General features: G+C 44.1%; 1 protein-coding gene across 1 annotated transcript; it reads right to left on the reverse strand.

Annotated features, from left to right (window-relative positions):
* Positions 1 to 1,193: 1,193 nt before the first annotated feature.
* On the reverse strand, positions 1,194 to 12,861 carry LOC102056498 (fructose-1,6-bisphosphatase 1). Its single transcript, XM_055699562.1, has 7 exons — positions 12,640 to 12,861; positions 9,955 to 10,117; positions 8,302 to 8,394; positions 7,179 to 7,322; positions 4,266 to 4,403; positions 3,155 to 3,274; positions 1,194 to 2,160 (listed from the first exon to the last, which is right to left on the reverse strand). The coding sequence occupies exons 1-7, from the start codon at positions 12,807 to 12,809 to the stop codon at positions 1,969 to 1,971; spliced, it is 1,020 nt and encodes a 339-aa protein (XP_055555537.1). The 5' UTR covers positions 12,810 to 12,861; the 3' UTR covers positions 1,194 to 1,968.
* Between the last annotated feature and the right edge of the window lie 946 nt (positions 12,862 to 13,807).

Genomic DNA, 13,807 nt, shown 5'->3' on the forward strand with positions numbered 1-13,807 from the left:
AGCATTGATTCTAGCACAAGAAAGAGCAGCCTGTGAAGAAAAGCCTGGGCCACAGGAGTTCCCCAGCACATGGCTGTCCCACTGGCTGTCCAGTCACATGAATTCCTCTCCACATCATGGCACAGAGCCATGGCCAGGGAAGTAGCCCCTCTCCTTCCAGTCTAATCCCCAGACAGGCAACAAGGGCACCTCGCTGGGAGATGTGGGTCTGAGCCTTCTCCCAGAGCGGAGTTAATCAGAAATTAGCAAGCATACCTCATGGTCACTGATCATGAGCTGCCTGATTCTGCAGGCGCGTATCAGGCAAAATACTTAAGCCATGGTCTGCTTGTTTCCCAGAGCACAGTTTGGCGTACAGAGGAGCCAGGTCCCTGCAGGGCAAGGCTGAAACCCTCACAGTGTGAAAAGCAAGCCCACAAGCAGGAGAGCTCAGTGGAGATTTCCAGGACTGTCCAAATCCTTTAAGGGCTCAGGTCCCTGAAAGTGCTTTCTTCACTAACAAAGCCTTACCAGAAACAGCATTTTCAGCAGAAACCAGGCCATTCAGTCCCTGCCCAAAATGCCTTGTCCCCTGTCACTCTGGAGAACAGATGCATACATACACCCACCCAAGGTTTGCCAATACACCTCCAAATGGCCCAGACACAACCTGCAGCAGAACAAAGGCCCCCAGGTATTTTGTGTGTGAGCTCTCACAGAGCATACCTTCACACCATGGCCTCTACGTTCCCCCACACTCTTTTCTTCCATTTTTACAAGAACCCAGCTCAGACAGGCTATCTGCACTGATGGATGCAAAACGCTCAGGGAGGTAGGTTTACTCCCATAGACAGGGGCTCCCAGACCATGGCTTGGGCGAACGTTCAGTGGCAGCCTACCCAACAGCAACATCAATGTGCCCCTTGGGTTGAGTGTGGCGAAGGTAGGTGGGCAGTGAGAAATGTCAAAGCTTTGCAGACTTGGACTGAAGCAAAGAGCTTGTGAGCCAGGGCCATAAACTGTACCCAGAGAGGTGGACAACCCATCTAGCTCCCAAGCACTAAAGTCATGTTCCTAGCAGCATACTCTGAATCAGCATATTAATTGTCAGCATGCTTTGTGGGAATTCTTCACAACTTAATTTTGCTTGCACAGCAGAGTTCTTTTCCACGGTAATGCACACTCCCAGAATAACACAAAGAACACCTGGTGGGTATTGCTAGCAACACACAGGTTCATTTTTTTCATCAGTCAAGCAGGTTAATTTCTGGCAAAGACAGCCAGGTCATCACAGCAGAATGGTACCAAGCTGACTACACATGCTCCCTATCCAATTCAATATCCACCTCCAAAATGTTGTTTTCCATCCTTGTGTAACTGGATCTGATAGAGTGCCAACTGGCAATGTTAACAATATGTGTCAGAATTAACATACCCTAATGTACATGTTTCACAAATGCTAATTCTCAGTCAGAATAAGACCAGACTGAAGTATGGTGACTAACTTCTGTGACCTAAAAACAGCATGTGAAGGTGTCCACATGAGCATTTATATTCATTACCAAAGAACCAGAGACTGGTCTAGGAAGGTTCACTCACTTTAAAAGGCTGCTGAGTCTTCCCCCTGAAATTTTTAGAAGAGCACAGTCAGATATTCTGGCAATAGTCTGTAGCTTATCTGAGAAAGTTGAGTCTTCCCTTAATTACTGAATGCAACACAGTGTTTCCTTGTAGCACAGTGGCTTTTGTGTAATCGCAACTGAGAAATAGAAACGCAAACATGTTTTTCCCTTGCATTTACTTTTAATGCTTCTTTTAAAGCCTTTCATTGCACAATATTTCATTTTTTAAAAAATTTATGAAAACATAGCTCATTTGCTCTCTTGCTACAGAAGTCAGACAGTTCACTCTTGCGCTACTGCAGTATGGTCTTTGGTTCAGCTCTAAGGCATTTCTTCCCGTCTGCACAATGACTCCAGCAAGCCTTCTTTACTTAGCTGAATGCTTCTTGACTATCTCAAGGTATTCCTTCACATCATCATGAGATCCCAAGACAATAGGCACTCTTTGGTGGATATCCTCAGGCACTATATCTAGTATTGCTTGATGACCAGTTGTTGCTATTCCCCCGGCCTTCTCAATAATAAAAGCCATAGGATTGCATTCGTAAAGCAGTCTCAGCTAGAAGACAAAAATCAAAATGGCAATGGTCAGCCCAGGCAATGCTGGGAATCATGAAATGTAAATACATTTGGTGTTTGATTTAAAAACAGTCAACGCTCCAAGTACTCTGTATCTTATATAAACTTTGACCCAAGAACGAAATTGTCTGCATTTTTCTTTTAAACAAAGCACAGTGAATGCTGGATTTGTCCAGTTTGAGTGCTTTCTCCATAGCTCATATTTGCATTGTGCTCTTTACACAGAGATAAACTCATATGTAAGACACAACCTTCAACAAGGCAGCAGACCATGTAGACCTGTGTGAAAAGAAAGAAAAACACTGGCCCTGAGTGTGCCATTAGGTTTTTCTAATGAATAACTGCATCTTATCTGCAACCTGAAGCAATAATTTACAGACAATTACAAAACAGATGAAAGGTCTTTGCTGAATAAACAGTCCCCTTGTCAGCCTGTAAGTGTGTGATCTTCCCTGACTGACTGTTGTTGTGGCACAGGCAGCCAAGCATAGCTCCTTCAGATGAGGCAGTGTTATCAACTACAAGGTGCAGATGGTTTTCTTTTTGGCAGAGCTCCTCAGAAGGGGTGCACTAGAATTAGGCTTCTTACATACTGGCTTGTAATAGGAATCTCAGGGTATTGTAAGTTGTTTGCTTTGTAATGTTTCACTTGGTTGGGGCCAGCATGGTTTGGCCTCAGATGGTACAGAGAAGCCTGTTTGAACAGCATATCCCCCGGTACATTCCAGAATCTGAATATGTTTGGGGATAAAAAGAAGTCAGTAAAGTTGAAGTAGGCTAGCAGCAGCACTAAAATAGGTGTCTGACAACAGGTTGCTGTCACTTGTGACAGCGTGCAAAGGTGACCATACCAACACACCAGAAGTGCAAGCTACCAAGTTATAAAACACGTTCTGCAATCAGAACACTGATCTGTGATAGTGAAATATCTAGATAATGTAGTATTTTATATAATTTGCCTTATTCAGGTTTACCTTTCCTTTGGGACTTTTTGAGTTAGCAGGATACAGAAAAATTCCTCCATACACCAGCGTGCGATGCACATCAGCCACCATAGATCCTATGTACCTCCCACCATATGGTGAACTGCCATCCTACAAAAAGACATTTAAATACATGTAACTTTCCACCACATCAGGTTAATATATGTATTTCCCCCCCCTTCCCTCTCTTAGTGGTCTCACCATCTAATTCCTCCATATGGTGCTTCATTGAAAATATTCCAAGTAGTTTTGGAGAAAATTTCCGTTTCCTCTGAATTTTCTAATCGGGAAAATCCAAGGAAAAGGACTGTCAGAAGATTTCAGAATAGATGAGTGATGGTGCCAACAGGAAATGCATCCCAGCACTCCATCAGTGCTCTAACCCTTGGAAAATACTGCATTTCTAGTAGCAAAAAGATCACGTGCTAGGAATTGATGTTGGGTTTCTTTCTTTGTAGCAGAAAAAATTATCAAGGAGCGAAAGAAGCAGTCTTTCCTACTTCTACCCATTTTTGCCAGCTTCTACAACTTTTTGGGTAAGAAAAAGTTAATAGCTGACTACTGATATGATTTCCTTATTATACTGCAGAGAGTGCATCTTAATATCTAAATATACAACACCTTAAGCCTGGCAAGATGCCAGATGAAAATACCAGTCTTTGCAGGAAGTCAAGAAAGGGCATGAACACTTAACAATAGTAAATGTTTACACTTCATTGTCAACATAATAACTCCAGTGACGACAGGTGCAAGGCATGAGAACAGACATCATTTTTACAGGCACTCCTTACAGCTTTAGGCCTCCTGACATCAGGAAGCTGCATGACCACAAAGCGAGACTACACTAAATTTTCAAGTGAGAGGCCCCTCCAGGACCCAGCTTGTGTTACCACCTAGCAAGGATCCACTGCCATCCGCACTCAGGTCTCCATCTACTCAGACACATACAGGTTGATTACCAGATGAGACCTTCTCTCTAGTTGGACTACCAAATGCCCAGTAAACAAGCTTTGAACAGTGCATGAGACAGTGATTGATCATGAAGTTGGAAATTATGAATGTTGTTTGTCATCAGAAAGTTTCCTGAAACAGGATCGTTTACCTCAGGGAACTTCTTCTTCTTGAGATACTCTGTGACTGCAGGATCAAAGTATTTAGCATAGCCTTCATTGAGACTGTAGATATTTCCCTTCTTTTTGATTTTCACATCCCTATCCACCAAAATGAATTCTCCAATTGCCTAACAGTATGAAAGAAAAACAATTTGTTAACATTAATTGCTCATTTATTTATAAACTAAGGCAAACCCCAAACATACACATGATGTATGAAAAATTAACTACTGCTGCCACTTTCTTTAATAATTCAGTACCTATGAAAAGTCATATTTGCAGTCCAGATGTGAAATGTTCCATTGATCCATAAAACACAGACAGACCATGAATCCTGGGGTCAGGCAAGCTTCTTCATACTACCATTCCCAGCTCTCTCACTTTTCTGTGCCAAAAGATGCTGTTGCCTGTAAATCTATTTAGCACTTCATTCTTTTTCTAGACTTACAACAAAAGTACAGCTCTGAGGAGTTTGGAAACTGAGAGTGCCAATTGAAGCAATGCACAAACACTTCAAATAAATGTAGATATTAATAAATTCCAGTTGATCTTAGCTGGAGCTAACTGGAAGCATGGAGTGAAGAGAGCCAATCTGAGTAGCTGAGGGCTGAGGGCTGCTGTGTTTAGTTTTCACTAAAATACATTTCCAAGTGCTAAAAATAACCAAAATAACATGCAAGCATGCTCAAAGTCAAATCTGCTATCCAAATATAGACAAAAATACATGGAGCTACCTAAGCTGTTAGTTAACAGGGAGCACCAAGTTTTATTTCCTGCTGCCTGACCACTGGTAGGTTCTAAAAAATTAATACCGGCACGTGGCAGCACCTGACTAACTTATTACAAAAAAAGGGTCATTAAAGCAAACTTTCTGCTATGATCAATATGACTTTTACTTTAAAACTCATACAGTCAATGTGTGCTAGAATGTCAAATGCATGCACACACATTACTTACTGTTTTACACATCATGGTGGGATCTGAAAATACAGAAGAAGGTTAAATATTTCTGCTTCTCTGGCTTACTATGGTTCTAGCATTAAGGAAAACACAAATCCATGGGCCCCGATGGGATGTCCCCCAATTGCTGAGGGAGCTGGCAGATGTTATCACTAAGCCACTCTCCATCATCTTTGAAAGGTCATGGAGGCCAGGAGAGATGCCTGAGGACTGGAGGAGAGCCAATGTCACTCCAGTCTTCAAAAGGAGCAAGAAGGAGGACCCAGGCAACTACAGGCCAGTCAGCTTCACCCCCACCCTTGGAAGGTGAGGGAACAGCTCATCCTGGAGCTCATCTCTAAGCATGTGGAGGAAAAGAAGGTTATCAGGAGTAGTTAACATGGATTTGCCAAGGGGAAATCATGCCTGACCAACCTGATAGCTTTCTATGATGGAATGACTGGCTGGGTAGATGAGAGGACAGTGGTGGATGTTGACTACCTTGACTCAGCAAGGCTTTCAACCCTGTCTCCCACAGCCGCCCCAGGTGAGCGCAGGCCGGGTGGGCTGGGCGCGTGGGCAGGGAGGTGGGCTGAGACCTGGCTGATGGCAGAGCCCAGAGGGCTGTGACCAGCGGCGCAGCCCAGCTGGGGGCCCGCAGCCAGCGCTGTGCCCCGGGGCTCAGCACCGGGTCCCGTCCTGCTCAGCCCACCCCCCAGCGCCCTGGGTGAAGGGGCAGAGCGTGCCCGCAGCGAGTTTGCTGGTGGTACAGCGCTGGGAGGGCGGCTGATACCCCAGGGGCTGCGCTGCCGTTCGGCGGGGCCCGGGCAGGCTGGGCAGTGGGGCAGGGGGGGCGTCATGAAGCTCAGCAAAGGCAGGGGTAGGGTCCTGCGCCGGGGGGGAGCGACCCCACGCACCAGCACAGGCTGGGGCTGACCTGCTGGCAGGCAGCTCTGCGGGGAAGGGCCTGGGAGGCCTGGAGGACACCGAGTGGCCCGTGGGCCAGCAGTGTGCCCTGGTGGGCAAGAAGGCCGCTGCCAGCGCGGGCTGCATCAGGAGGAGCGTGGCCAGCGGGTGCAGGGGGTGTCCTGCCCCTCTGCTCTGCCCTGCTGAGGCCGCACCTGGAGTGCTGTGCCCAGCGCTGGGCTCCCCAGTTCAGGAGAGACAGGGAGCGACTGGAGAGGGGCCAGCGGGGGGCTGCCAAGGGGGTGAGGGGGCTGGAGCATCTCCCTCACGAGGGAAGGCCGAGAGAGCTGGGCCTGTGCAGCCTGGGAAAGAGCTGGGGAAGACTGAGAGGGGATCTTGTTAATGCATGGAAATATCTTCAGGGTGAATGCCAAGAAGACAGGGCCAGGCTCTTTCCAGTCGTGCCCAGCAACAGGACAAGGGGAAATGGGCACAAACACAGGAAGCTCCATCCGAATATGAGGAAAGAATCTTCACTTTGAGGGTGACAGAGCACTGGGACAGGCTGTCCAGAGGGGTTGTGGAGTCTTCTTCTCTGGAGACAGTCAAAATGCACCTGGATGTGATCCTGTGCAGTCTGCTCTAGGTGAACCTGCTTTAGCAGGGGGTCAGACTAGATGATCTCCAGAGGTCCTTTCCAATCCTGACCATTCTGTGACTCTTTGAAATAAGTCTTAAAGGGCATTCTGCATTGCAGAAAACAGATCATTTTAAATATCACATGATCTGGCACATGCGGTATATTTGCTTCACTGACTTGGCTGTCTTCCATTGTTGAATCACACATAGCACCGCTGCAGCGGGCAGGCAGAATGCAAAAATCTCTTGACATGACTGCTGGTCTGTTATTGTCTACTTGGTTTCTCTACATTAGCTTGAAAAATGCTTCCTTGTTCCCTTTTGTTTTTTGGTTTTTTTTTTTTTGTGGGGGGGAACAGTTTTTATATACAATACCTTGTTATTCCTAATAAGGAAAAAAAAATGATAGATATTCTCACCGGATCCAGCATGAAACAGTTGACACCTCCAGCAGAAGTGGCCAGTACCAGCATTGTGGCACTCCCATAGACAGCATAACCAGCTGCCACAAGATTACGCCCAGGTTGTAAAGCATCCTTCCCAGATGGTTCATCAGGGGACACCTAGAATAAGAAGGAGCATAGTCAACTTTACTTCATTTTTATAGCTGGTACATAACTGGACTGTCCAGGGTAGGGAGGGTCTTCTCCATGTCCATGCATAAAGTAACACAAATGCTTCCACAATCCACAACTGAGATTCCTACTGGATGCACTAATACAAATCATACAGAGAAGACAAACAAATTGATCTGGAAATGCTCATGTATAAACCTAGTTGGAATGCAGGAAACAGGAAAGGATTAAGGAGATAATATAGACTTGTAGGTGATGATGAACACAGTTGGAAGGAAAACCCCGAGGCACAGTTGCAAAGCAAGCAATGAAACATGACTCATGGAGTTCACAGCTGATCAAAGTACTTGGGATTTTTTTGTTTTCTTTTGTTTCACACAAAAATGAAGTTGAAAATAGTTGCTTTGGGATGTATGACATCATACAAAAGATGATTAAAATGGACAGTTGGGTGTGGTTTATCTGACTTTTCCCCTCCTCTTGTGACATCCAAGTCCAGCATTTCAAGCTCCTTCAGACAAGGTTTCTGCCTTTCAGAGTGAATTAGACACTTCAAATGCACATGCCATGTTTCAGCTCTGGTTTGTGTTTGAAGCCTGTCCTCAGGCTAACAGGACTATTAGTACAGAGAACAAGAAAACCTGAAAGTGCATTCCTTAAGTGGATGACAACCAGATGACATTTGTCTCAACACTAACACCTGATTTGTTTGTAAGTGGTAATTCCTTTGGCAGGAATTAAATATCAGCCAGGCTTCTATGTACATACAGATACCTCATTTTTTAAGAGACTAATGCAAATCCCTCACAAATGTTTTATACAAGTGTCTGTAAAACAGCAGATGTAACTTAAAGCTGGTCTTGAGAGTCTCTTTCACGAGCAAGTTTAATTAGATTTCAAGTTTTCACATGCAATTATATTTCATCAAAAGGTACACAATTTCCTATCCCACATGAAAGCATTTTACCTTTCTATAGATGGCAAAGATGGTCCCAATGGAAACAAGACAGTCAATGTTCGATGAGCCATCTAGAGGGTCTATGCAGACTATGTATTTACCCTAGAAAACACAAAAGAGAGAACTACATTAGTGACAGTATTTACCCACTTCCCCTAAATAAAAGTACATCAGTAAGTAAATTTTCTAGAGACTTTCTAAGCAATATAAACTGAAAGGCTTTTATATATTATGAAGGAACTGAATTAAAATGTTAAAAATCATTTGGCCCAGATTTCATTCTTGATTACAACTGTGCGATTTGTCCCACAGCAGAAGCTGCAAAATCTTCAAAGCAAGTAACAGATGATGACACAGGGAAGGCGAAGTATTCCTACACAATTTTTAATATTAAAAAAATAATATTTTTTTTAATGATCAGTTTAGCTTCATCTATCTAATTAATGCCAAACTATTTTGATCAGAGGTCTGGTAATAGCTACCATTTAGGCTACAATTTCTTGTCTCTAACAAAATGGCTTTCTGAATTACAAGGAAGAAGACAAATGAAGATCAGCCTTTTTCACATAGAACAATAATCAGGGACATTAAAAAGGCCTTTAACACGTGACATTTATAAACTATACATTTCACTTTATCTGTGCTCTGAATGAATAGGTAGGCAGAAATTACCTTAACCAGTCTGTGGTCCTATCCTGCTTTTTTAGGGGTTCCCCCTGCAAACAAAGAATGGCTCCTGCCTCTTATTGTATTAAAAATTCCTGTAGGTACAGGAAATTGCCAACACAAGGAAAACAGCTGAATCAACTGTACCTTTCAAATAGCTTGTTTTCCCCTTATTTTATCCAAAGTCATTTTAATAATCATGTGTTAACAATACTAAGTGTTTCTCTGCTCTTTCTTTGATTTTACCCTGCGTGCCAGAATCTTATTTAAGTCCAGCAAAGCTCTGCTCTGGAGGTGGGAATTCTGGGTAGGAATTCTGATAAAAACACCATATTAGCTCACATTTAATTTAGAAAAGCATTAATGCTGAGCCTCCCTCAGTGACTTTTGAGGATCTAAAATCATATTCAGATCTACAACAACCTTTGTTCATCCAATGCCTATAAAATCAATTTTGAAGATTTCTCAACATGGAGAGAGAAAACTGCTTTGACAAAGCAAACATTATTATACTTTCCAAATCACATTTTAGCTGTTTGCTTTCACTAAATTTTTACTCAGATTTTTACAATATCACACGAAAGTACTAGGCAGGAAAAAGGAATTATCACTCAACAAGTGCATGCAGACTTGTGAATAGAAATTATAATAAATAATAAGTAATTAAAAATTATTTTTGTTTCATTGATGTTAAGTCTTTCACAGGCTTCAAAGAGAATTTACATGAATTAAAGAACTTGAGATTTGACCTGTACAGAACAGCTCCTCAGTGTCCTGCTGACAAAGCTACTTTACAAAAGGGCTTCACTGACTCAGAGCATAGTTCCAGAGATCAGATGGGACAAACAAGAAATGTTTCCTCCACAATTAGGAAAAAGTGGGGGGAAAAAAAAGGTGGGGAGGAACAACAGAGAAAAACATTTAAAACAACAAACATCAATCTTGAGAGCAGAAATAACAGAAACCTTAAAGCTTTAAACCTTTAAAGCTACTAACCCGTTTTTCAGTTTCCACTATCACAGCATCTTTGTTTTCTTCTGACACAATAACACACGTACTGAAGGATGACTTGAGCATGTTAATCACCAGGTCATTGGAAAGGATGTCCATCTTCTTTACTTGATCTCCTGTCACGTTGGTAGACCCAGCAATTCCATAGCTAGAGCAATGGCAAGAGAGAGCATTTTGTGAGAACAGGACACTACGTCTTCCAAAGTGCCCTGTTTCTGGCAACTTTATGCTTGTAAAACAAACAGCACTTTTGGATAATATCTCAGTTCTCTAAGCCTGTTTTTTATTTAATGTGTGGTGGATCCCTGCTGAGACCTGCTAACCTTAGCTGTGGCGGCAAATCTAGAAGACACTGTGAGGAACACAAAACAGGGAATAATCTTTCAACAGTCTGTAAACTATGACAAACTCCGGCTGTGAAGGGTGAATTAAAATAATTGTGTTATTTAACAGTCTCTTGACTTTAAGACCTAAATACTGTCCCTGAATCCTAGGCTCTGATATAGCTGCATATGCTAAACACTAAAACTTCATTAGAAAACTTACACCTAAAAAGTAACAATGAATGTGACAACACCAGTTACGCTATAACTTCTGTGTGTAATTTGCTCCTAGTTAGCCATATGATGTACAAATTGCAGTAGAAACACTTTGCTCACAGATAAATCAAGATTTTTATGGTTCAATGTTTTCAGTTTTGATTTTACATAGAAACATTTCCTGGAGAACAAAACTGTGAAATACAAATGTGAAATACAAATCCTGCGAGCTAATCAGAATCAAACCATCTGGCATCAGGAAGTACCAGGAGAACTTGCGATAGGTGATTTCAAAAGCATACAAAACAGAATTTTAGCTCTTAGAAGAGAAAAACAAGAGCCAGCTTTGCACACATTCAGATGAGTCTTACATACTTCAGTTACAAGGCTGAATACTGGTATTTCAGGGGTTTTGTAATAACATTGAACACTACTTTAGGAATGTACTGCATTTCTTCAGCTTACGGCATGAGACAAAGAAAAATGCCTGGCATGATTCTCTGCTTCTCTGCTACAGTGGCTTGAGCATTTTTCTGCAAGTGTGAAAATGCTTTTAGAAAACATGTACTTTGAACACTATGCTTGTGAATGGAGGCACAGATCCTCATCCTCAGAGCAAAAACTCCACACAGCCATCAGCTACAGCTCTCACACATCATCTGTTGGGGACTTCTGGGAGGGATCAGCAGGGTGTCCTGCATGGAGCCTGAAGCTGGGAAGGGACTGTGGCTTCCCCAGCTTTCTGCACCTCCACTGCTGAGCAACACTGCGAATACAGCTGAAACTGAGGACAATCCAAAGAACCGGGCCCCATCAATCCCTGCTTGTTCACATTCCCTAACAGCCATGCAAAATTCCACCACAAGCTATAAAACACAGCCTCACAGTGGGAGATGTACTGCTCAGGGAACCTCGCAAGCCTGAAGCTGGCTACCCCAGCACTGGTGGAGAGGTAAATCCAGTGTGTGGGATCACAGGGCAAGGCTATCAGCACAGGTATCGAACCTGTGGTAGCTGGCAACAAACACACACGCAGGATGCATAAAGAATGGGAACTTGGGACTGTTACAAATCTGGTCACAGATGGGAAATCCTGGTCTTTACTGAGAGACGTAGGAGGGACATGAAAAGGCTAGCACATAATGATTAAAAAAATACCACCGTTGTATAAAGTCTGAAGTCAAAACAGTGAAAAATAGTTCAAACATACATAAAGGGAGGATTTTTATTCTCTCTTACAATTACTTCCATATTACTAACTTCAGTCATCATTTTTTTCAGCTTTTTGATACATTTTGTAATAAATATTACTTTGTGTTGCCAGATACCTTTCACTTACATTTTCCACTACACGGTTTGTAGAGGCAAATTCATTTTTTCTGTACTACATTTTCCATTCAATAATGAAACAACCCATGTCTAAAGCCCTGATCAGCATACAATTAGGCTTATCATATGTGAAATACATAGGGGGGGTTAGTTACCTAAGACCAGTTGCAGTCACTTAACATTTCAAGAGCTCTAATTTCCCTCTGATGCATCTCCAGAGCAACTCCCCTCTGACTGGCTGACTACAGACACTACTGTTCCTAACCAATGCTTTTTCTAAATACCTAAGACAACCAAACCTTCATAGAGAAACTCAAGTTGCTATGATGCAATATGAAAAAAAAAACAAAAACCACCACTGAATTTGAGTAAATGCCTCATAGCATAAAATGTCGCTTTGATATTAAGCTACTGACTACAATGAGCAAAAAAATCACCCACACGCTGACAGACTTTGTCTTTTAGTCTGTTCGTTTGGTCAACGACAAAACCTGCCGAAGGTTTGCATGAAGGTCTGTTAGCAGCAGACATCTGTCAAAGACTGCATGCCTTATATTATTAAAAAGTCACAGGACCCATTTCACTTGAGTAAATCAAGAGTCCAAGATGCTAAACGAGTTAGTTACAGCTCAATGCAAGTGGGTGGGCGGATGCAACCCCCTTCGCACGCCTGTCGGATGACCCCCACCATCCCCATCCCCACCACCCCGGAGGCGGCAGGATCCTCTGCACTCGCGGGGATGCGGGGAGGGATGCGGGATGCTACCGGCGCGCCACCTCCCGCCGACACGCCGGCACTCACAGGTTGGCGATGCCCGCTTTGCGGACGGCGGTGGAGATGGCTTTGATGGCTGTGCAGAGAGAGTTGAGGAGCTGTGTGAACTCCCCGGTGCCTTTCGCCCGCCTGCCTTCCTCCATCACGAAGCGGGTCATGGTGATGACATTGGTGTCGAAGGCGGAACGGTCCGTCATGGTGGCGGCTCCGGCAGAGTGGGACCGCCGCCGCCGCCGCCGCCGCCACTAGCCCCGGGGGCGTGCCGGGGGGCGGGGGCGTGGCCTCCGCCCTGCTGGCCCCGCCTGTGCCCGGGCTGGAGGAAGTTGGGGATGGGGTGAGGAGGAGGGGGGGAGCCCGACCCACGTTCCCCCGGGCCCCCCGAAATATCCGCGGCGGGGAAGCCTCGCAAGTACCCTTGGTGTGTTTTTACCAAAGCGCAAAGCGCAGCTCATTCCCGTGCCCTGGGGGGGAGCCAGTGCTGGGGGCATCTGGCATGTGAATGGCACGGGAAGTGAACCGGGCCACGGGCCCTGGTAGCTCTTGGTGTCTCACATCAGTGCTCCTGCTGCTGATAGCGCACCCAAAACTTCAGAAGTCAGCTTCGTTTCACCACTACATTGCAAAACTCTGACTGTGGCGTGTGGGTTGTGGTGAACTGCACACAACCTACAGAGCAAGGTTAGAATATTCTGCCTCGCAGGAGCTCTCTCATCCTGACTCAGCAGTACAAGAAAAACAGACATTTAGTAACCGATTCTGTGAAGTATTAACTACTTCTCTTTAAAGAGACCATGCTGACCACACGTGCACCAACGTACCCAACACCACAAAAAATCACCAAAGGAACAGCCCCTGGCAGCTGGACCTAACAAGACTTTTATAACAAACTCTCCAAACCTTTTCAATAGAAACATGTAGGTCAAGTCACACTCCAAAAGCTAGAAATTAATGCACCTTATACAAATACTGCTGCAGAACACACCTAAGAACACAGACCCTTCCCTCCTGAATCTCACTGGGTTTTACTCCAGCCTTCCCAATTGTGCAGCAAAATCAAGCAGTATGTTTTGCTGCTCATGTTTGATCAGAAAAATCTAGGCATTAGTAAGTGAAACCAAGGTCACCCAACACCTGACTCTAGACACACTCTTTCACACAATAATTTGACAAGTACAAATCTGGATATGGGTGATCT

Source organism: Falco cherrug, chromosome Z (assembly GCF_023634085.1).
Source record: "Falco cherrug isolate bFalChe1 chromosome Z, bFalChe1.pri, whole genome shotgun sequence".
Taxonomy (NCBI): Eukaryota; Metazoa; Chordata; class Aves; order Falconiformes; family Falconidae; genus Falco; species Falco cherrug.